At 34.3% G+C, this 24,849-nt stretch overlaps 1 protein-coding gene across 1 annotated transcript; it reads right to left on the bottom strand.

Moving 5' to 3' along the window:
• Positions 1-312: 312 nt before the first annotated feature.
• LOC128206666 (uncharacterized) lies at positions 313-1,817 on the bottom strand. Its single transcript, XM_052909274.1, has one exon. The coding sequence runs from the start codon at positions 1,732-1,734 to the stop codon at positions 982-984; it is 753 nt and encodes a 250-aa protein (XP_052765234.1). The 5' UTR covers positions 1,735-1,817; the 3' UTR covers positions 313-981.
• Positions 1,818-24,849: the final 23,032 nt, after the last annotated feature.

Here is a 24,849-nt window from a genome sequence, read left to right as displayed (position 1 = left end):
TTCGGTTTATCACATTCATAATCTAAACAGTCCGGTTGGGTCGACCGTATGTCTGCCTGTTTATGATTGCCATTATGCAGGGTTCTTGTCACATTTTGCTATTGTTTAAGGCTTCTTGCTCAGAAACAGCTACGTGAGAAAACCGTTTGGTACGTGCTTTGGCAGTTTTAGTTAGTAGTATAACATTATTATTGACCTGTCTTCCGTCATTCTTTTTTGCTATTTAATACTTGTTAGTCTACTGTAAACGGAGTTGTTTAATAAAACTCTACTGTAAACGGAGTTTGGACAACACAAAGAACAAGGTTTACAGTTTTAAGGTTTATTTAAATGAGAGAAGAATACATGTTAACAGGAAAGCTGTAACAGTATATTACTATACATATTCAAATCCAAAGTTTGCGTCGTAACTAAAGTCAAGAAATCAATGCACAATTTCAAATTATATGTAGCTCTCGCAGAATTTTGCACAAAGTACAATCTTAGTCTCAATTTCTTCATGACTTTATAACACACACCTGCCTTAAGCTATGGTGTTACTTTAAGACCAATCGACAGGAGATATGTTTATTATTAAAGCAAACAACAATCCAACTTACATACAAAACAGTGTTAAAAGTTATGTATGATGCAGAACTACAATCACCGCCACAATTTAGAAATCGACAGGTCATTTAAATGAACAATGAACAAACTTAATGATCATGTGGATTATGATCTCATGCTAATTTTATTTTGAGTTGCTTTCAAACACATTGCACAAACACTATGTGAATCAGATTTTGTTCCATTAATCAACTTTGACCACATCGTTTCTCATCGCTCAACATCTACGTAGGGTTACATCCGAAACATTCAGAAAAAATGACTCCGTATAATTTAGTTCTGTATTACAAATCAGTCATATACATTATTTTTATAAACAAACACACACTGAAGGTAATGTCATTTCAATGTCATATTTATTCCAACATGTTCGTCCTATTGTCTTATTTCACAAATTACAATGTAATTTGAATCCACACAATCATAGAACTCTGACTTGTAGAAGCGCATATACACATCATTTACACCATTTTCTGGATCTCCTTCGTCCCATTTGAAGAACGGCTGAGATTCCGGGTCTTCACCGACAATGTATTGCCAGGGTCCCGCTTGTTGAGAACGTTTCCCTTGAACCCATATACTGCTTATATTTGCAACCGAGCTAGCAGCCTCATATCTCTTTTGGGTGTCAATGTTGATGATATGCCCACCGTCTTCTTCACAGAACTTCTCCGCTGCATGGCGCTTCTTTTTTTCCGTACTTGTTTTTAAGCAAAGGCTTGTGCTTGTAGTGTTGTAATTTGTGGGACAAAACCCCTCACATACTTCGTTCTGGTTTTCAACATGTTTCGTCTTACCAAAATTGTCGCAACCACTTATCGTTTGCTCTTGATAACAACTGCGCGATCGCGTTCGAATTCCGAAAGTTCCTTTAGGAACAGTTGAACAGCGCGTCCATGGTGACCAAATATCACATGGTCCATTGATGTTACATTTTAGATTTTTCAAGGCAAATCCGATTAGTTTCAGAAGTGGTGAATTCACTTTTTCTCCTAACTCCAACAAAGTATGTTCGTCCGCTTCCTGAAATGGTATTGATACATCCAATGTTTCGTTCAAAATAACGGCAGTGTTGCAGACATTAGCTAAAGCAAATGAAATGAAGGACAATTTGAAAAAGAACGACATGTCTATTGAAAGCTGCGTGCCAAATTGCCCTGAACCCTCGAAAATATAATTGTGTATGGACACCTCCCTCTGTTTGTGAGAAATGTTTCTTCTAACGCCTTCTCCGATATGTACTGTATACATTTTAAAGGCCCAGTTATGTAATGGAATGTGATCAATGTCAGAAAACACTATTTACGACCAGTTATCCTATATAACATGTACGTCAATCACATACAGTAAGTATTTCCAAAGTTTCAACAAGCATTCATAAGCTGACATCAATTTTTATAGTTCCGGCCTTTTTTACTTGTTGTTACGTCAATAACAGTTTTGTCAGTTAGTGATCAACGCATTTTGCTTTTAATCCCGAGTCCTTCTGTCGACTGATATCTGTAACTTATCTTTTTGTCACATGACATTTTTGATAATTTTATTTATATTCTAATACAAGCTCGTTAAGTAATTCCAAGTGTTACCTATTTACAATTCTAGGAGTGAAAGCGAAAAGGTTCCATCTTCTTCTTCATTTAATGTCACTTAAAACCTTTTCGCATTTATCCCTCGATATAAATATATATTCATTTCACAAAATTAAAGATGTTATATATTTGTGGACGATTTTCCATATTGATTGGGTCTTTAAACAACGAACCTTAGGCGTGGGAACTTAACTACCTGCGAATTTATCTTGTATCCAGGATCGTTTCCATGTCTTGCATCCCGGATGTAATCAACTTCTTGCATTAAAACACAAAAGATGTATGTTGGGCACATGGTTTTTCCATCAAGATGCACGATTTTATAATAAATATTAAAAGCTTTTTATTCTTTGGGCGTTACGCAAGTCAACATTTCTCTTACATCACGAATTAAATGTACTGGAGAGCCTGTACGATGTTATAATTGCTTATAAATTAAAAAAGCATGTCGATATTTATCTTATTTTCAAAACACATTACTCACGTACAACTTTTCTTTAATATCATGAAGTATGTTTTCTTGAAAACAAAAATCAAGAGCTTGTAAGATTATTTGAATACAAAATCCTTAAAATAGCAATTGATTCAAATATTATCTTACTTCTAATATTTAAGATGACCATACAACTAGAAATACTTCATTGAAAAAAACATTGTGTAATAGGTGTATAATTAGTGTAGATGTTGCTTTTTCATATTTATCAATGCATGCTCATGCTTTTTTGGTTATCATGAAACATTTGTAACGATAACAATGCACTTGTGAAGACATATGTTATTATATAAATATCATATGGCAGCAGGTGTGACATTGATATTGTCAACCCGATAGCAGAATGTCACCCAAAGCGATAGCCGAGGGTGACATTCTGATTCAAGGGTTGACAATTTCAATGTCACACCTGCTGCCATATGATATTTATTTTATTATACCGAACAAAATAAAGTACATGAACAAGTTTTCAATTGTTTTTAATTCATTTAATTGAACAAGTTTAACAAGATAAACAAAATATAAAATATAAAAATAATTATATCTAGAACAAAAGTCCACTGTTTACTTGCTGACAGTTCCTATCGTCTGAGCTTTTGTGTATCATTAAATAGTCGAATCTAGAACAGCGAGTTCTAGATTATACGAATACAAGCACTTATGCTGTAAACAATTTTAAAAACATGAAGCTATTGATCGTTCGAGCTTTTTTCTTTCTTTACTGAGGTCCTGGTGTTGACCATTTAATGTTATTGCACCGCTAGCGTTCGGTTAGGTTTTGCATCTTTAATCGGTGGAAATAGTGTTGGCTTTCGTTCGTGAACAAGTCTCCGATTTGTCATCGGTGTTTAACCGCAAACCAATCGGTAACTGACAAGTCCCAAGCCAGTCACAACCAGTCATTGAAGATTAGCTGACAAGTCATCGAACCGTTGTCAACTTGATGTACAGTTGCTGATGCTTTGTTGTTCAATTACTGATAAATTGCAAAACATATCGCTCTTTGTTTCGACCGTACCCTTATTCAAATATGGACAGAACAATTTGCATCGGTCTTAGCGGTAACAAGAACAAGCCAGTTGCAAATATATTCAAACGGGAAAAGGTTGAATCGCCGTCGCAATATCGGAACATGTACATGAAATGGAGAAACGTAACCTGCAGAAGGTCAATCACAAGACATATGCAAAGCAAAAAAGACGCAGCAAATGTTTTTGAAATATGATTAAATGAAAGCAGATACAGTTAAACAGCATACTAAGTTTGAGGTACCTGGATAATGGCTTCTTTTAGTTTTCGATCAAAATCCGATTTTCCTCTCAAGGTCGACACGACCATGACTTTTGACCAACTGTGCTGGTGAAGGTTGAAAAACCTTTACCAAGTTCGAAGTCTCCACGCCTAAGCGCGTTAAGTTATTGATATGAAACTGCGTATTTTCAGCTAACGGTCATATCGACCATGAACTTTGACCAAGTATGGTCAATTTTAGCTTAATATAATGGAGCTTGGTCATATAACAATGAATTAAGAAAAAAAGAAGAACAAGTACATATACATGTAACAATATTGCTATACTAGTTTGTACCTAACAGATTTAAGTAAAAGTTACGACATCTCATCTCACCATCAGGTGGTCTAAGCCATCTTTTGGAATAACTCGTGGAAATATTCCAGCTGAACTAATTTGATCATAACATTGATTGACCGACGTTATCTGGAGCCAATGTCTTTGTTTTGGTTAAGAAAATCGTTTTTTTTTTTTACTTGTAATCACGTCCATTGGGTTGACTACATCCGTTTCCTGAGTCCGTATGTTTTTTAAGGGTAATGGGTGCGGGTACAATTTCCGAATACTACATCTACACCGCCCCGAGTACATCTCCTTTGCATACACTCTTAACCAAACTTTTGGAGTGTTTTTTTTAAACGAAAAAATGGTATTCCAATAATGTATTACCCTACTTACTAAGCTCAATCGTTCAAATTTTTTTACAGACATAAAGGTTTTGGCGTTGATATGTAAATTCGACATTGTTTTGAGAAATGAAAATAAAGGCATATGGATTTATTTAAGAATATGTAACCAGTTTCCCAAAGTCTTCTCTTCGTTGACCTTTTGATAATATACGTAATGTTGTTTGAATATCTTTATTAAAAAGTGTTCACATCTATCGTTATCATTACTTGATGTCACCAGAGATTATAATTTATGGATAATGGAACTATAAATTGCCTAGCTTCAATGGGGCTAAATGACCTTAACAAGCAGTATTCTAAAAAGAAATAGAATCAAAGGATTTAACGTTATATATTAAATAAAAATAATAATTTGAAAACAAGGGTGTAATACTTGCTTGGTTGTCAAACTTATAAATGAATCGGATACAACTTTACGAACTTCTTTTGCGTTCTATCTTTGTTTTTGTGGCGTTTTCTGACTCTCTTTTAAATGTCGAAAGTGTTGCTGACATTTGCTAAAGCAACAGAAATAACGAACACTTGGGAAAAGAAACGACCACATTTCTACAGTTTTGTTGCTTGCCAAATCGCCCTGTTGTTTTCAAAATTAAATTGTGTAGGGGCACTTTGCCTTGTTTATGAGAACTTATTTTTCTAAAGCACTTTCCGATATTTGGTGTTAGCATTTCAAAGCCTAAAATTTTGTAGGCCCACTAGCTATATAAAATGTTATTTATTTGTGAAAAATGTGAAATCTCATTATACGACTTAGCATTCCTGCCTAAAAACCTGCACCACTCAAATGCAGCACATACATCATTTACAAAAATTAAATATTTTTTTTAAAACAAGCATTCGCACGCTGACATCATACGGTCTTTTCATTCTTTGTAATCATTTTGATAACAGGCTATTTAAAACCATCAGTTTTGTTAGAGGTCAGATCATTGGGTTTTAATCTGAAGTCATGCTGTCGACAGATATTTCTATATGATCTTGTTCTGAATTACAAAATGTAATTCATTCTTTTGCATGATCTTTCAATTGTTCCAATTATTACATACATATTTCCCAACATGTCTCTTATTTTTTATTTCACTCCAAGCCGTGGTTATTGTGTTTTAAACAAGAACCACATCAGAGACGTGGGAAAAGGCATCGAAGCACTTAACTTCCTGCGAATTTGTCTTGTATCCGGGAGCTGATTACCTCTATGTTACCAAAGTCCTGTCGAGCCTCCAGAATGTTATCAACGTCGGGCATAAAAAGCAGCAATTTATTAATGGCTTTTCCATCAAGTAGCACAGGCACACGTTTTTATGAAAATTGAACAAAAAGTAGTATTAAGATTTTAAGAGAATGTGTTATACATTAAAAACGATACCCTCCATACCCAGAATTTGCAAATAACTTGATGTGATTAAAGAATAAACAATACCAAATTAATAATTTGGCAAACAAAAATATCAAAATCAAATTGTCGCATTCGTCGGAGTGTTTACACAACAAAAGTTAATCGTGGTCACTTCAATATTTTTTGCATAAAGCTACAGAAACAAGCTCAATAGCAAAAAGTTCAAACATAAACCCGGTTTAATGGCACTCAAACCAAATCTATGTCAAACGTTAAATGTTGCGCGCAGAATGTGTTTTGCAAAGAGATCTACAAAGTCATCGAATGCAAGATGCTGATGGAAGATGAATATCACTTCTAATATATGACTATGTTTTTGCAATTTTCTCTAATTGGTGGTTCAAATTCGCGCTGACTGAAATGTCCTAACGTTTGCGGATTTTACAGGCTCACTTTTAGGCAATGCAATAACAATAATATTGACAGAAAGGTATTTAAGAATACTTGAAGAATTAATTCAATATTGGATAATATGTGAAATGTCAAATTTAGATGATTTTGACAGATGATATGATTTTACAGGTTTATTCTTTTAATTTTAAGGTAGTATTTCGATTAAAAGTGAACGCCGGTTTGATTCAAAGTAATCCGTTGTTTCAGCCTAAGTATTTTCCGTTAGATACAGAGATACTTTAAGCAAATGAAGAAATTACATCTCATTTCGGTTAATTCTATTTGATTAAGATGTGGTGAATTTGGTGAAGATATTGATCTGAAAAGATTTAAGGCCTATGTTTTCAGTATCATTTACCGTATCTTCACATTTCATGAAAACATTCTTAGTTTTACGATTTGCGGATCATAGTTGTACAGTACTCGTACATATTTAGGTAAAATAATTACCACGGTTTTTGGACTAGGGCACTTGTGGCCTAGTTCATAGCCGTAAACGCGCTATCTGCATTCTCAAGCCGCATCTGGGGATTCAATGACGTAATGTATTCATACGCTGTATTTTGATTGGATTGCCGTTAGCGAATTTGAATAATCAAAGTTGTACCGGAACTGATTACAATAAAAACATCCAATAAAAATAGTTCTCCTAACAATTCAAGCTAACTGTATGTTCTTTTAATGAAGCACAAGAAATTCATATGTAGCGAGTGAGTTAATCGGGTTAACTACATGAATGTTCTTGCATACGGTCAGATTATATGCAATAAGAATATGAACATATTGGAAATGTACGCATCGAAATTTTTCCGTTCAATGCTCTGTATTGATGGACTTGTACCCTCTTTCTCTTTTATCCGAAAAGAAACCAGTATCAGCTAACCGCGGTGCCCGTCGCGCATTCGAAATGTCTTGTGAATGCATACGTAAAGCGAATAAAGCGTGCGGTCTAAGTAGAAAACAACTAGGAAAGTTGGTTTAAAAAAAGTATTGTTATCCTTTGTATACAATGTTGGTATTCCGAAGTCGCTCCCTGTTCTTTTTTTTCGACATACAGTAATTTGCATGTTTCCGTGATATTTTTCTTTTCGATACAAATTTTTTTTAACTAATCATCGCATGGCACTTAGCACTTTTTTTAAATACTGTTAATAACAGTTTAAGAATAATGCTTAAAACATCAATTTTGTAACTTAAATATAAAAATCTGCCATCTAAATTTTGGTCAGCAGTCTTATATAACTGGTTTCCATGGATTTTCGCAAAAATTGGCTCGTTCAAAGACAAATAATAAAAAAAAGTTGTCAAAATGAGGGTGCAGCTTTAAACTCATAATAAAATTTCAATGCACTACATTTGACATAATTTAAAACGGATGAAAAAATGTTATTTTTAAAAAGCACAATATATCCTTTATGTGACCTTACATTAAAATGAATTTATTCAGATCATAATTAAGTGACTTTTCTTGCACTTAAATGTGAACAAGAAAGCTTGGGATTGAACACTAAATGAAACAAGAATATAATGGAATGAATCACAAAATATCATCAAAATTATACACACAAATGTTCTTTGATATACAAAAAAAATGAACTTTTGTAGACTTTCAAAAATTTAACATTATACTAAAAAGGGTTATATAAAATGATGAATACATAAAATTTTGTAGGATTTGATATCCTACTAAATGTAACTCGGCTTCGTTCATTTTTCTAAACTTTCTCTCAGTGATGAGGAATAAATTTTATTCACTGCAGTTGTTTTCTAAGTTTATGAAAATAAGAACAATTGTAACAATTCATTAACTACTGTTGATCAGTCAGGTGCTTTTGGTAGGCATGATTAGCATGAATGTTAATTTTAACCATCATTTATGAATGTTTACACAATCATTGAATATTGAAATAACAAGCGAAATGTTAGTTTGAATGATGAAAGCCATGAAATATGTGAAGTATTGAAAAAGATACCATTTTTTCAGCTTGCGTAAAAAATGAGAAAATTGTGAAGTAATATTATTTATTGTTTATCAGGAAAATGTTGAAATCTCATGTTTAGGCCTATAGTGATCATACTTGATTGCTATGTTATTGGCACTTATTGCAATATGTTTTATTCATTGCAATATTTATGTAAAACATTAATTATTATGTTTACTTCAGTTTGTTGATAAGAACTAATGGTATAGGTGATGTGATAATGATCTCGTAAGTCTTTAAAAACCCTTTTGGTATTGTGATTTTTTTCCAAAGTAACTGCAAAACAAGTCCAGTTGTCTAGAAAGACTTTGTCAAACCCTGACCAGATATAATTTCTTGTCTTTTCAAATTACCAACTTGGCAATGGTTTTATCATAACATAGGATATTGGTTTTAAAGAACATTTAGTGTTTTTGTATGTGGAATGAAATATTATAAGTGGCACTAAATTGAACATAATTTATAGTTCTCATTGATATTACACATAGTCCCAAGTACATGTTGATCTAAGATTTAAGGCTTGGATGGAGTCAGGGCAAAAAAATGCATGTTAATACATTGTACTTTTCAACCCAAGAACTGTTTGTTTATTCAAGTTAATAAAGCAATCCCCACACCAATAACTGCAGTATTGCATAACCAGCTTAATGGACATTATGAGTTGGAGTTCAAATTGCTGCAATTAAAGGCACATCTAGTTCTCAGAAATATTCAAACTCTGATTTAGCAACCTTAATATAGTTATATGAACTACTTTTGCAAAATGAAAGATTTTTTAGATTTACAAGGACGGGTGAAAAGTATTTGCCAAATGTACTGCAACACCTGATACCTGTTGCCTAGGAATCCAACAAATTCTTGGCTCTCCAAATGATACAGTACTATTCAATTTGGAGTGCCTGAAAAGAAAGCTTCTTGATTCTACATTCAACATCTTCTTTCTGTATGACATATTGGACCAGGAGAATCATGAATCTACAACCTTTTGCATCTATTGAGATAGGGAGCTATCAGGACAGTGACAGAGGACAATACAAGAATGGCCAACTGCTGCATTTATTGAGTTATCTAATGCATACAAATTAAGACGGAGAAAATAATTCTTATTTTTTCCAAACTATTTCCTTAAGCATCTTGTACATGTATGTAGTTTTTTTTTACAATGATTGTTCAAAGTTACAATGGCCCTGTGGGTTAAAGATGCTCTGTCCACGGGGTAACATGTTTTGTACATAATAGGGTTATAAGTACTGCGTTTTGATCCAGGAGGTTGTATTCGACTCAAGTAGATTTTTGCAGATTCGGATTTCACAAGGCACAAGCCGAGTAAAATCAAAATCTACAAAAAACTACCAGAATCAAATATGACATTCCGCCATATCCGGATCAAAACGCAGTACTAATAACCCTTTTATTATATTATACATTACTGATTAGATCACTTAGAAGCCACAACTTTGCATAATAAATTTCATTTTAAGGATGCAAGCATTGGCTTAATGACGTCAATTTAATATTGCGCAACATACTTGTTATGACATGACGTCACAAGAGTGGTATATGGCCGTATTGCACTGGAGCGGAATATGGGTTAAAGTATTTTGTGATATGTATTGCATGTGGATTGATGATGGGTATAAAATAAAGAATACAATTATGTTTTGTATTCCATTCTCACTAGCAGTGTGATGAACTGCTGACACCATATTTTGAAATTTGATGGTCAAAGTATTTAAAAGACATTTCAATATTTCATACTTTAAAAAAGATATTCATCTCATCTTAGTCTACTCAACTTGCTTTGCTATGTACAAAAGTCTGCAGCAGTAATATGAATAGCATTAGACAGAAGGCAGTGCCTAATATTTATCAACAGCACTAAGTTATCATGGTAACATGTTATATGAATTGAATATCAAGCACAAATTAAGAGGGACAAAATTACTCTTCACTTTTTATATAAAAACTACTTCCTAATAGCACTGTGTATGCAGTCTGACATAGGTGTACAATGTAGATGTCTTTTACAAAGATTGTTCAAAGTATGGCCCTATGGTTTAAAGCTCCCCTGAAAAAGGGGTGACAGGTTTTCTATATAGTATATAATTACATCATTGAAAATCTTCTATGAAACTGCAAATAACAGTCCTTTGATATAAAAGGATTTGATCAAATAAAAGAAGTAAATTAAGTTGTACAAGTCTGATTTAACGACTTTGAGAAATTCAAAAGAACTATGACTTTATCTGATTTAACGCTTTAGCCCCCTCCCCCCCCCCCCCCCCCCTCACTCTACAGACACTTAACTAGATTTTTCAAATTTCCTTTGCAGCTTGCAAACAGTCTAAAGTTTAAGCTAGCCCATTAAACAGTGACCCCTTGTGATGTGAACCGATTTTTTCAATGCTTAGAACATGGTTGTCAACATCTCTGAATGAAGCCTAGTCCATCAGTGCTTTCAGCACTTTGATTTATCTTCTCACTATCCTGATTAACTTGCGTCAGCTGAAAAGTGATGTTTTCCTACTCACATATTTTAACAATGACTTAGGGACTGAATGAGAAAAATGTACGAATGGACAAACATCACCAACATACCATATATTAAAGATGCACTCTCACAGATATGTCAATTTTACAACTTTTTTATTTTTTGTCTTGAAAAGAGCAAATTTTTGCGTAAATATCTGCAAACCAATGATATAAGATTGCTGACAAAATATTTGATCTCAGATTTTCATATTTCCGTTCGAAAATTAATGTTTTATGCATTAAACCGTTACTAACGGGTTAAGAAAAGTGCATAAAATATCAATTTTGAACTTAAATATTAAAATCTGCGATCTAAGTTTTGGTCAGCAGTCATATATAACTGGTTTTCATGGATTTTCGCAAAACGTTCAATCTGTGAGAGTGCAGCTTTAAAGGCATCAACGTATCTTTATCATCTAATATTTGGGTTTCCTCGTAGGAACGGTCAGTGAAAGGCGACCTAACTGGAGTTTTAAAGAAATAGCTGCGCACATTTGTCACAACATCTATAGATAAAGCCCGTTTTGATTAATATGTTGTTTGATTGTGTTGTTTGAACATTTTTGACTCTCGTTTGGTGTCCTAGCCTTGTGTCTCCCAACAGGGATATTTCTTATGTTTGCACTACTAGGCATGTCCATGTTGTTGTCACTGTTATATTTAGGTATTTGTATTTGATCGAAAGTGAACTGCACAGTGATAATTGTATATTTTGCAGAGAAACAACCCAGTGACTACTTTATTTTAACAGGGTGACATTTACCAAGGTGTATTTATAAAGAAAAAAGAAACTCGTCAATGAAATACATGATTTTATTCATCATGAGTATATATCAGAAGCATATCTAATGTATATTTAATTTAATACATGTCATGAAAAAAGCAAAGAACCTATAGTAAAAATCTTCTGAAAGGAATAGCTTCATAGTTGATGACGATATGAAGAGTATCTTGAGGATTATACAAGAAAGCATATCAGAGGATTTATTTACAGATTTCCGATCACTGTCAGCAGAGTTAACAGAGATAATTTCCAACATATTTCAGATAGCCTGAACTATAGTTTTCAGATACAATTATAATTTTCGTTATTATTTTCTGCTAAATGTTAGTCATTTTTTGACAGGCAGAAATATTTTTAACGACGTGTTCATAGTACATTGTCAATAAACATATACATATTTCAATGATTGGACATATATGTTAAAAATGTCGCTATGTCAAATGTTCAAAAACCGTGAGCATACTAGACAATAAGTTTTACGTAATCTTAGATAGAGTTTGAGTGTTTTTAAATAAGGCGGTCCCTTATTTTATAATATTATTAATATGGCTCGAAGTGTCAACAAATATATAATCAAATGTTGTATATATGTATAATGAAAAGCAAGATTACAATATATATTTCTTTAATTTGTTTTATTCTATTGCAATAGAAGTTTTCAACATATCAAGCCATCAATTGTACAACTTATTGACATTATAAGTATATTCCATGGCCGAGAGTGCTGGATGAACCTATCTTACACGAGCGGCTATGGTAGATGCTTTTTCTCCCACCTCAGAAACAAATTTATGTAAAAATGTATTTTTTGCTGGAATTCTTTCGTGCGTAGTGAAAATAAATGCGTATGGATATGTGATAATTCGTGGTTGTCATGAATATGCACGCAGTGATTCAGATTATGTTAATAGTCAAATCAGTCTTTAAATAGTTCTGAGGAGAGGGAAGCATTATTTCTTAAAAGGTGCGTGAAAACCTTTTATGGAGACATTTGAAGCGAGAAATAATTAATTAGCATTCTAGAAATTGCCACAAGACAAGGTTTCTATGATGCTACAGACCATAGTCTTCAACAAGGGAGGTAATTACAATGTGATGACCATTAAAAATGAGTTCCATACGAGTACTTGTTTTATCTTTGCCCGTGGGCAAGATGAGAATTTCTAGCATGGTTAAATTTGTGGATCTACTTATCTGAGTTGGAAGAAACATTTATCTATTGACTAAAGGTCAAAATCATACTTGTAAATGATGTCATAAATAAGGTTTTACACTTATTTGAAACAATGAAATAAACACAAACAATGATAATTGTCACAGGTATACAAAGAGCAGCGTCACAATCCCTATGACAATAGTTGCATGTCTAAATAAATCGATTATAAATATGAAATGGCGTTGACTTTAATTGTGTTCATTTTTATGCCATGTAATGAATTGTGATACGAGAGCCTTTAAGACAAATTGCAAAAGCACTACTCGATTCTTAAATCACTAGGTAGTGTTCGCTTCAGCCTGGAAATCATTAATTCCTCGCTCGTTTATTTTGCTCTAGATAGTGTCAATCATTGCTGTGTGTTTTGCGTCTGAAATGTTTTAGCGAGGTGTCTAGCCAAACAAAGAAATAGTAACAAAAGCATCATTGCTTGTAGATATAACTATTCTAATGCCTGATTTCACAAATAACCATGCGAGTTGTATCAGAACCATCGTAGAACTCTGACTGGTGAAGTAGCATGTATAGATCATTGACACCATTATCTGGATCCCCCTCGTCCCATTTAAAGAATGGCTTAGATTCAGGGTCCTCACCGACCGTGTATTGCCAGGGTCCGGCTTGTTGGGAACGTTTCCCTTGGACCCATATAAAGCTTGTATTTGCAACCGAGCTAGCAGCCTCGAACCTCTTTTGTGTGTCGACGTTTATGATATGCCCACCGTCTTCTTCACAGAATTGTTCCGCTGCATGGCGCTTCATTTGTGCTTTACTTCTTTTCAGACAAAGGTTTGTGCTTGTTATGTTGTAATTCTTGGGACAAAATCCCTCACACACTTCGTTCTGGTTCTCAACAGTTTTTGTCCCACCAAAATCATCGCATTCATTTTTGTTTTTCATTTGATAACAACTGCGCTTGCGCGTTCGAAGTCCGACAGTTGCCTTAGCAACAGAAGAGCACTGCGTCCATGGCGACCAAATATCACACGGTCCATTGATTTCGCATTTTAGATTTCTCAGAGCAAATCCAATCATTTTCAGAAGAGGTGAATTTGATTTTTCTCCTAATTCCAACAAAGTTTTTTCGTTTGCTTCATCTATTGGTATTGAAACATCCAAAGTTTTGTTTAGAATATCCGCTGTGTTACTAACATTTGCTAAAGCAACAGAAATGACGAATACTTGGAAGAGAAACGAACACATTCTTACTGAAATGTTCGTACCGAACCGTTCGGAAGTTTCTGTTTAATAGGAATATGTGGGGACACCTCGTTCTGTTTGTGGGAACTGTTCTCCAATCTCTACTGTAAACGTTTTAAAGCCCAGATTATTAAAGACCCATAAGCCATATAAAATGTGATTAATCTTTTTTACAACTCTCTATACGAGAAAAGGTTTCACAGTACAACTACATCAGTTCAAAAACAAAAACAAATTGATAAGTTGACAATTTTAATTGTATACCTACTCACCTCGTTATTTTGTGCACATGCTTTTTGAAACAAACTTTTTTTTAAAGATATCAACACATTGGAATAGTAATCCGAAACCTTTTAGTTTAAGTCCTGTTGCCCACTGATATTTCCATACCTTTTTCGAGTACCATTTTTGATATTTTTGTCTGTTAGAAATGGCCTTTATATATATATATATATATATGTGTTTTTACAATTTTGAAAACGTCTTGACTTTAAACCGGAACGATTGGGTCTTTAATAACAGATTTTCAAAAGCGTGGGAAAGTGCGCCTTTTCACTTAAATAACTGTGAATTTATCTAAAGTCTTACACCCATTATGTCATTAATTACATGTACTTGCATTAAAACACCAAATAATTTATGATAAGCATATGCTGTTTCCATTAAATTTCAAATCATTTTGTAATATCTCAAAGCCATTTGACATGTTCCGTATGTCTGTCCAACTTCAATGTTTCATCCGTATATTTTAAAAATGCACTCTTACTTCCAAAAAAGATGTACCACAATTAATACAATTGTTAAAAGTTACCAAAAAGGATGAATAATTAGCGAACGCAATGGTTCTTGTAAAGGATACCGTGTTTAATTTGAAGAAAAATGTGCAGAAACACTGTATTTCTACTTATGAGAGGACAGTTGATCACTGTAAATATTTTAGGACCCACCAGTCATTTAATATTTGTGCGTTTTCAGCTATTTAATACACGGTTGCAATCTTGTTATCAGGTATTAATATTTTCCATATATGCATTATTCAGTAAGTAGTTTAAAGGTTTATCACTCAAATTTTATATAACAGTGTCACTTTAAGTGTGATTTAAATGATATAATTGCTGAAGTAACCCAGCTGCTTGTTTGAGAGTCGACAACATCTGTATCCCCTCATGTTATCCGTTTGTTTTCGGGAATATTGAATTAAAAGCATGCCATGTGGCTTTAGTCGTAAAATGCTTGAAGAAGAAGAAGAAGAAGAAGAAGAAGAAGAAGAAGAAGAAGAAGAAGAAGAAGAAGAAGAAGAAGAAGAAGAAGAAGAAGAACAAGAACAAGAACAAGAAGAACAAGAAGAACAAGAACAAGAACAAGAACAAGAACAAGAAGAAGAAGAAGAAAAAGAGGAAGAAGAAAAAGAAGAAGACGAAGACGAAGAAAGGTTATTCAAAATCAATATACAAAACACTACATATTTGAAATAGGCCAATATGACCTTTGATCAAATTAATGTAATACAATGGCTCATAGATACATTTATGGCGGAGCATTCATAGAATATATATATAGGTTTATATGAGGTTTATCTTGATGTAATTGAAACTATATAACACTTTATCCACACAGTCATTTAGTAAAGGCCAATACGTACGCTGCATCTGGACTTCACCACAAACAGAACCCAAGGTTGATACTTTTACATACTGGCAAACATTCTTATAAAACTTAATAGATTAAATGATCTTTGAGATTTTTACGACACAAACGTCACCCATATTGATAACAATACAAAGTAAAGACTGCTGTGATTGGAATTCAGCACAGAACATAAAAAGGTACACCAATCTACATGTTTCTTATCTTCATTTTTTTAAACGTTCATGTCAGAAACCGAAAAACATTATGCGATACGTCACGAGAATACGCGCTCTATACGCTATTAAATAACTTAGTCAAGGGCCATAACTCTGCAATTTCTCATAAGAGTAACGCTCAATATCAGCGCACAACGTCTTAATGATTTTCACGTATTTGTGAAGGACCATACAGATGTACAATTTTTACTTTTATTTGGGGGCAGGATAACTATGTTCTTATTCCGATCTCTATAAAGATGTTTCAAAACATTGCCTGTGATAACCCTGTTTTCTTACCTTCTTACCTTCCCACTTCCCTTTGAAGTCCATAATGCAGGTATACATAGAGGGAACCATTCTGGCTGATCTGGCTGATCTGCGCCCGACTGGAGTTGCAGATCTTGATTGATTGTTTGGGTCAATACTATTTCCGGGATGACGCTCAGTGACAAAAACATGGCGGTGGACCGGGAGTTTGAAACACGGTGAGTAAAAATAGTAATAGCTGGAGTGGAAGGTTGATCGGGCTGCATGGAGTCCCTGGAGTCTCGGACCTCTTCAAAAATGATATCAGACACTGGATATTTTTTTCCTCATTTTTCATGTACTGCACGCGGTCACAAGCTTAAACCATTACGACGTGTAAGTATTTCCGCCCAAACTACCAAACACGCTTATTTTGGGAGCCGCCACGAAACGAGGCGTCTGTATTTTAGGAAGGCGTCCTGGATGTTTTGCCCGGTAAATCTACTATGCAAGATATAATGCTGTTTATCGAATGCCTCAATGAAAAGCTCACTATGTGGTTAAAGTTGTGATTTTTATTGAAGGAATACCTACAAGCACTGAGCGCGACATTTAAGTCGGAAAATAGACAGTTCGTGTAATTACGAAAAGCATGTACAATCGATGTTCACTTGGAGTAGCATCGGGCCGCATACTAAAGCGTAATAACACGTGTCGCTGCTCGAAGTATTTCATACACTGCAACTTACCACGAAACTAAAGCCTTCAAACCTGAACAAATGGTTGGAAATTAATTATATTCACAATGAAAAGCTAGGAAGAAACTTTGTTTGTATGTAAATGTCCTGATGTATCTACTCATGTTATCAATATGAAGTAAAGTAAATCCATTCTAAAATATTGCATTTCAAAGTTATGCTATAAATGGCAACGTTTAAAGATTGTTAACCCCTTAGTACACACTGAAGCACAGTTCTCATACATTCGGAGACGTCACTCATACTTATTGTGGCGGTATAAATATCGGTATTTGTCTCCCGGTATATTCGCTTTGTTATGTCTTTGTTTTATTCTCTGAAGTTTGAAATTAATATTTTAGTATATGTTTACCACTATGAAAATTTTCGTAATCATTTTAGGTTTATCACATGTATTATCCCACCATTTTGATTGAGTCCACCGATTATTTTTTCAGATTTGTCTAGATTTGCCATCATGCAGGGTTCTTGTCACTTGTTATTACTGCTTAATGCTTCTTTCCTTAAAGGTAGCTACTTCAGACAACCGTTCGGTCGGTCCTGGCATTGATTTGATTGTTTTAATAATATATCATTGTTTATGATATTTCCTCTTGGTATTTATTTTTGCTCTACCCTATTTGTAGTGTTACTGTCATCGGCGGAGTTCGGATAAAACCAAGCAATGTTAGAATTTTTAATTTCAACATTAAAGCAGTAAAACATACTCAATCCAAATTTTGTCGTAATTTGATTGTGACTAAAACCAAGTTAAAAATGTTAAATTTTAAATCAAATTGTACAAAAATCGCACAAAATACAACATTTATTACTCGTTCTTTGTCATATTTTAAACAATGGCGCCTGGCAAAAGCTAGAATCCGGATTCAAGGCCAAAAAAATACCAGGAAAAGATACATAACGCTGCAAGATTGCAAACATAGCTATCAAACTATTAGCATAACTAAATGTTTGGGTAGCGTCTATGGCATTATTTTATTATTAAAGCATACTAGTATCCAGCACACAAACACAATGTATATAACAATTTATTCAGCAGCGTTACAGATTTCAACACAGTTATTGAGTCATCAGTTCACTTCAATGAACAAACTAAACGTTATTGTAGATTGTGTACTTAAGTACATTATTGTTGTAATTATATTTTGCGTGGCTTTCATGCACTTTGAACAAACACCCCAACCCTTTTAGAAATTAGACTGAACAATTTCAACCAATTTTTCACTCAATATTATTCATTGCTCATCATGTCATTACGATTACCTCAGAATCATCATCAGAAAAAATTCAAAAAAATATCACATATAAACGACAAATATATAAGATATTTGGTGTTAAATGACTTCAACAATTATTCTTATTCATGTATAATCAAAAGGGGCGTAGCTTCCTATAGGCCGTGTAAGCCGCGGCCTACATATTTTCCAGAAAAATCGAAACAATAAAAATGCCAAATCTGCAATAAAAACTGAAGGTATAGGGGGAAGAGGCCTAAAATATAAAATTCCGACAAATGCGCCTTAATATATGGGAAACCGGGTAATTCAAGTACATGTATATCATTTTCTTGCTATAAAATACATTTTCACACTTCATTAGTGTTCCGTATAGTGTATACTTTGTCGAAAGTTGCATATCAGTATGTCTGCGCTTTGACGCAGCACATTAAACATTTCTAATCGGCTTGGTAAAAGTTATAAACAGTCTGGTGCCAATATGGCCGAACATAGTCCTACATATCCTGATGTTGGATGTCTCACTTTGACTTCAATAGATGAAGATATCAAACAACAACTGCTAGGAACTTGGCAATCATGCCTCCAGTACCAGTTACCATCCCGGTTGGATAAGGTGTTCATGAATAGATGAAAAATTATTTGATGTATTCGTGTGTCCTAGAAACGCATTAAAGACTTTAAGACATGTTTTATCTAGATAAAATGATATTTATCAACTATGTAACATTTTTCGTTGAATAATGTTCGATCTGGCTACTTTGTACAAGAAAATATCGAAGCTCAGTAAATTTAACAGGGCTAGGGAAATTACGATAGGGAATAGGTATAAACTATTCTTCATTTCGTCAGTGTGTCATGATAGTTCAGTGTATCAGTGAAAATACGCACGCGGGAGACCGTGGTTCAAGTCCCCGTCTGTGCATTTTTTTATTATTTTATAACAAATTATTTGTTAACAATTAAATGATACATCGTATATTTAGTATGTTAACCTTTTTCAGGGCATTTGGCGCCCAATGAAAACAAGGAAATCTCAGCGGAAAATGGCTGGTAGAAACACCTTGGTTAAGGTACTCGACACCAAGAGACGCGATGTACTGGCTTTTGCGCAAAAAAATATTGTTTTATCTAAACAATTGGCAAACGCATTTGTGCAGGACAAATAAGGTACAAACTGATTACAAACTGATTGCAGTTTGTCGTATAAGTCCCCTCTTCGCCATAATGGTTGAAGACGCAACCGGCAAGTCTTCCAAAGAGCAACTGTCTATTTGTGTACGTTTCGACGTTGCAACGTAAGACAAGAATTTCCGGGGTTTATTGCGTGCACTTGTATGCGCAAATTTTATGGACTTTTTGCAGGAAGCCAAACTTGATATATTAGTGATCATAGCTCAGTGTTACGACGGTGCTGCCAACAGGTCCGAAAAATGTGGTGTGCTATAGGTTGTCTTGCGTGAACGTTCGCCGCATGAAAAGGAACGTCGCAACGCCTGAGGAAATGAACCGGCGCACTAAGCTTTGCTCGTTATGTGAGACACGGTGGTTCAGTCGTGCGGACGCACTCGAAACGTTCCAAAATGCGTTCTTCGTAGTCACGCACTTGAAACTCTTAATGAAGACGGAGACAAGAAGGCCGGCCAGTATTTGGCCGCTGCGCTTTAAATTCATAATCACACTTGTAGTGGCGCAACACATATTGGGTACTACCGTGAAGCTGTTGAAGAAACAAACGTGATTGTATTGTGCAATGACTGGAGGGTTGATCCTGATGAGTGGAATGGACTGTACATAAAAGCAACGGATATAAGCTCAGGCTTCGACATTCAACCATCATTACCAAGAAGAGTTGGTCGACAACAAAGCAGAGCAAATTGTGAGGTGCAAACACCATCTGACTGCTTCAGAATAACCTTGTACAATGTCCTCATTGATCAGTTAGTACAAGAAATGGAACGCCGTATCCTGAGAAATGAAGACAGATACAGTGCACAACATTTCTTGCCTTTAAAATTGAACATTCTGCAGGGCGACATGCATTATTACATCAATTAATACTGCTTATGCCCCTGAACTCCACGATACATTTGACACATTTAAAACACAAATTTCACGATTGAATGTCAGATTGAGCATCGCAGCCGCAAGTTCATCTAGACTACAAGAGACCCTTAAGCTGACCAACAAGGTCCTGTGTCGTAACATATTTACAGTGTGCGAGGTTCTACTGACCATGCCACCTACATTAGCCTCTTGTGAAAGATCATTTGGTGGAATGAAACGAATAAAACACCTCCTGCGAACGACAATGAAAAGCGACAGGTTGTCATCCTTGGCCTGATCCACAAGAGCATGATCATAGATGACCGCGTCATTAATCTGTTTGCGTCGCAAACACGCACTTAACTAAAATAGTTTTTTTAATGATCCCGGAAGGTAAGCGTACTGTCGAAAGTGACAAAATATATATGGCATTGTTTGTGCAAATACACATATGTTTAGCTTTGGTTTTGACATCAACATGCATTAATACTGAGTGGAATTTAATTAATACAATTGTCAATGTTTTATTTCTATGACCTGTCTTCTTTAGTTAAGATACAGTCATACACATTTATCTAAGGTAAAACATAATTAGATTGTTGCTCTCATTTATGTTTTTACATCAACGAAATATACGCCAAAATACGCACCTGCGATCACCTAGCTAAAAAAGATATGTGGGGGCATGCCCCGCATCCCCCACATATATTTTCCTCAAGCTACGCCCTTGAACAAATCAATCATATGCATAGCTACATCATTATTTCAAACAAACCCACAATGGCATGCAAAGCCATATGCAATGGCATATGTCTTCACATATGTTCTTACTATCGTCTGATTTCACATATTATTCGGATAGCTAAATCAATAGCATCATACGCTGACTTGTGACACACTATGAGTAGATCCTTAACACCTTCACTGGCTTTCCCTGATTTCATTTAAATAACCAAATATCACACAGTCTATTGATGTCACATTTTAGTTTTTTCAGAGCAAATCAGATTAGTTTTAGGAGAGGTGAATTTAATTTTTCTCCTTATTCCAACGTTTCTTTTTTTCTCCTTCTAAAATAGTATCGACATATCCATTTTTCGTTTGCAATTACCGCAGTGTTGCTGACATTTGTTAAAACAACAGAAATGACGAACACTTGGAAAAAGAACTACATATGTCGACGGAAAATTTCTTGCCAAATCGCCCTGAAGTTTCCTTAAAAAAAGAGAATGTGTAGGGACACCTGGTCTTGTTTATGAGAACTCTTTCTTCTAAAGCACTCTGTTATTTAATGTAAGCATTTCAAATAGGCCCACTAGCTATAAAAAAATGTTTTGTGATAAATGTGAAAACATTTTATACGACTTGTATTCCTACATAAAAATCTGCACCACTCAAATGCAGTACATGCATCATTTACAAAATTCTAATCTTTTTTTTAACACGCATTCACACGCAGACATCCTACGGTCTTTTCATTTTTTTTTATAATTTTGATAACAGGCTATTTAAAACAAAATGTTTTGTTAGAGGTCAACGCGTTGGGCTTTTAATCCGAAATCATGCTGTGGACAGATATTTCTATAAGATCTTGTTTTAAAATAATTCATTCTTATACATGTTCGTTCAATTGTTCCAATTATTACATACATATTTCCCAACATGTCTCTTATTTTCTTATTTTACTCTAAGCCGTGGTTATTGGGCTTTTAAACAGAGCCGCTTCAGAGACGTGGGAAAGTGCATCAAAGCACTTAACTTCCTGCGAATTCATCTTGTATCCGGGATCTGATTACCTCTATGTTACTAAAATCCTGTCGAGCATCAAGAATGTTATCAACGTCTTGCATGAAAAGCAGCAATTTATTTATGACTTTTCCATCAAGTAGCACAATTGCTTTTTATGAAAATTGAACAAAAGTCGTACAATAATTGGTACCTTAAAATGATAACCTCCATACCCAGAATTTGCAAATAACTTGATGTGATTAAAGAAAAAAAACATTTGGCAAACAAAAATATCAACATCAAATTGTCGCATTCGTCGGAGTATTTACACAACAAAAGTTAATTTCGGTCACTTTAAACCAAATCACAGTCAAACGTTAAATGTTGCCCGCAGAATGTGTTTTGCAAAGAGATAAGATCTACGAAATCATCGAAGGCATGATGCAGATGCAAGATGAATATCACTTCAAATATATGACTATATTTTTTGCAATTTTCTCTAATTGGTGGTTCAAATTTGCGCTGAAATGTCTCATGGTTTGCGGACTTTACAGGCTCATGTTAAAAGCAATGCAATAACAATAAAATTAACGGAAAGGTATTTAAAAATACTTGAAGAATCAATACAATATTGGATAATAAGTGAAATGTTAGTTTAGATGATATTGACAGATGATATGATTTTACGGGTTTATTCTTTTAATTTCAAGGTAGTATTTTGATTGAAAGTGGACGCCTGTTTGATTCAAAGTAATCCGTTGTTTCAGCCTAAGTATTTTCCGTAAGATACAGAGATAATTTAAGCATATGAAGAAATCAAATCTTATTTCGGTTAATTCTTTTTGATTAAGATGTGGTGAATTTGGTGAAGATATTGATCTGAAAAGATTTAAAGCCTATGTTTTCAGTATCATTTTCCGTATCTTCACATTTCATGAAAACAAAAGTCTTAGTTTTACGATTTGCGGATTATAGTTGTACAGTACTCGTACATATTAACGTAAAATAATTACCTCGGTTTTTTATCCTGATTAACTAGCATCAGCTGAAAAAAGTGGTATTTTCCTACTCACATATTCTAACAATGGCTTAGGATACTGAATGAGAGAAACGTACAAACGGACAAACATCACCAACAGACCATATATAAAAGTCATCAACGTATCTTTATCACCTAATAATTGGGGTTCCTCGTAGGAACGGTCAGTGAAAGGCGACATAACTGGAGTTTTAAACAAATTGCTGCCCACATTCGTCCCTCCATTTATAAATAAACCCATTTTGATTCATGTGTTGTTTGATTGTTTTGTTTGTACATTTTTGATTCTCGTTTGGTGTCCTTAAGGGCCTAGCCTTGTGTCTCTCAACAGGTATATTGCTTATGTTTTGACCACCGGGCATGTCCATGTTGTTGTCACTGTTATATTTAGGTATTTTTATTTGATCGAACAATGATAATTGTATTTTTGTAGATAAACAATCCAGTGACTACTTTATTATAACAGGGTGACATTTACCAAGGTATACTTATAAAGTAAAAAGGAAACTCGTCAAGGAAATATATGTTTTTATTCATCATGCGTATATATCAGAAGCATATGCAATGTATATTTAATATAACACATGTTTAAATATGAAAAAAGCGAAGAACCTATAGTCAAAATCTTTACATAAACTATATCAGGGTGAGGAATCACGTGACTAAAACGGGTTCTCAAATAGGTTTCCACGGGCCGATGTATACACACAATTTGGTGAGACTAATTTCTAAATAACATTTCTTACAGAAATGCTATGAAAATATTTCTTAGCCTATAAAAGATTATGCTGTGTTATGTGTGTATTAAAATACACTTTTTCCTTGCTGATATATATAACCACCAAATGACTTTAATACCGTGAGCTTGCAATTAACATTCGAATAGTTTATGCCGCTAGATAAAATATTTGGCAGCTTGCTGTCAGGTCTTCAAATCCTTCTTTAGTACAAATTGCCCGGCAGTGGGCTATTTTATTCGAACCTTGTATAGCCGTGTAAAGAAACTGTTTCTGCATATTTTAGTAGCGTAGAACCTGTAAGACAAGAATCCAATTAATGACCTAGCGCCATTCTTACGCACTCGATATGTTCAAAATGGCGTCCAATATAGCCGGCAGTAGGTTTAAATATACTCTATTCGTACAAATATTTGCAAAATCTTATGTTTGGTAGGACGTCATCTCATTTGTAATTCAGAGTAAGGAAAATATGTTATTGTATATTACGAACATATTTCACCTCATTAATATTCTCAATTGCGTCAACGATGGCTGCCAAAACTCCGAATGTACGAAAATGTTTTAATATTCATTGTAGCTTCGTGTTTCTTCGGTCAGATATCTTGTTATCTAATTTGTTTAAAATTAAGCACAACTAAACTCTAAATTTCGTCACCGATCATTTCGGACCATATATACTATTTTTATTTTATCAATGATGTAGCTTTTTCTCTCAGGCAGGTTCTGAAAGGAATAGGTACATGGTTGATGACGATATGGAAAGTATCTTTCGGATTTTACAAGATAGCACATCAGAGGATTGAGTAATTACACATTAAATTTCCAATAACCGTTATCAGAGTTAACAGGGATCATTTCCGGTATATTTCAGATAGCCCGAACTATAGTTGAAGTTACAATTATAATTTTCGGTATCATTTTTATTCAATTTATTACGACGTGTACATAGTACAATACACATATACATATTTTATTAATTGAACACGTATGTTAAAAAAGGCTCTATGTCAAATCTTAAAATACCGTGAGTGTACTTGTC

Source organism: Mya arenaria, chromosome 10 (assembly GCF_026914265.1).
Source record: "Mya arenaria isolate MELC-2E11 chromosome 10, ASM2691426v1".
Lineage (NCBI taxonomy): Eukaryota > Metazoa > Mollusca > Bivalvia > Myida > Myidae > Mya > Mya arenaria.
The sequence above is the reverse complement of the archived record's forward strand: the minus strand, read 5'-3'. Positions and strand labels throughout refer to the sequence as shown.

What these genes read in the sequence shown, in the direction of transcription:
- LOC128206666 (XM_052909274.1), bottom strand. Translation starts at nt 1,734, where the DNA reads ATGTCGTTCTTTTTCAAATTGTCCTTCATTTCATTTGCTTTAGCTAAT.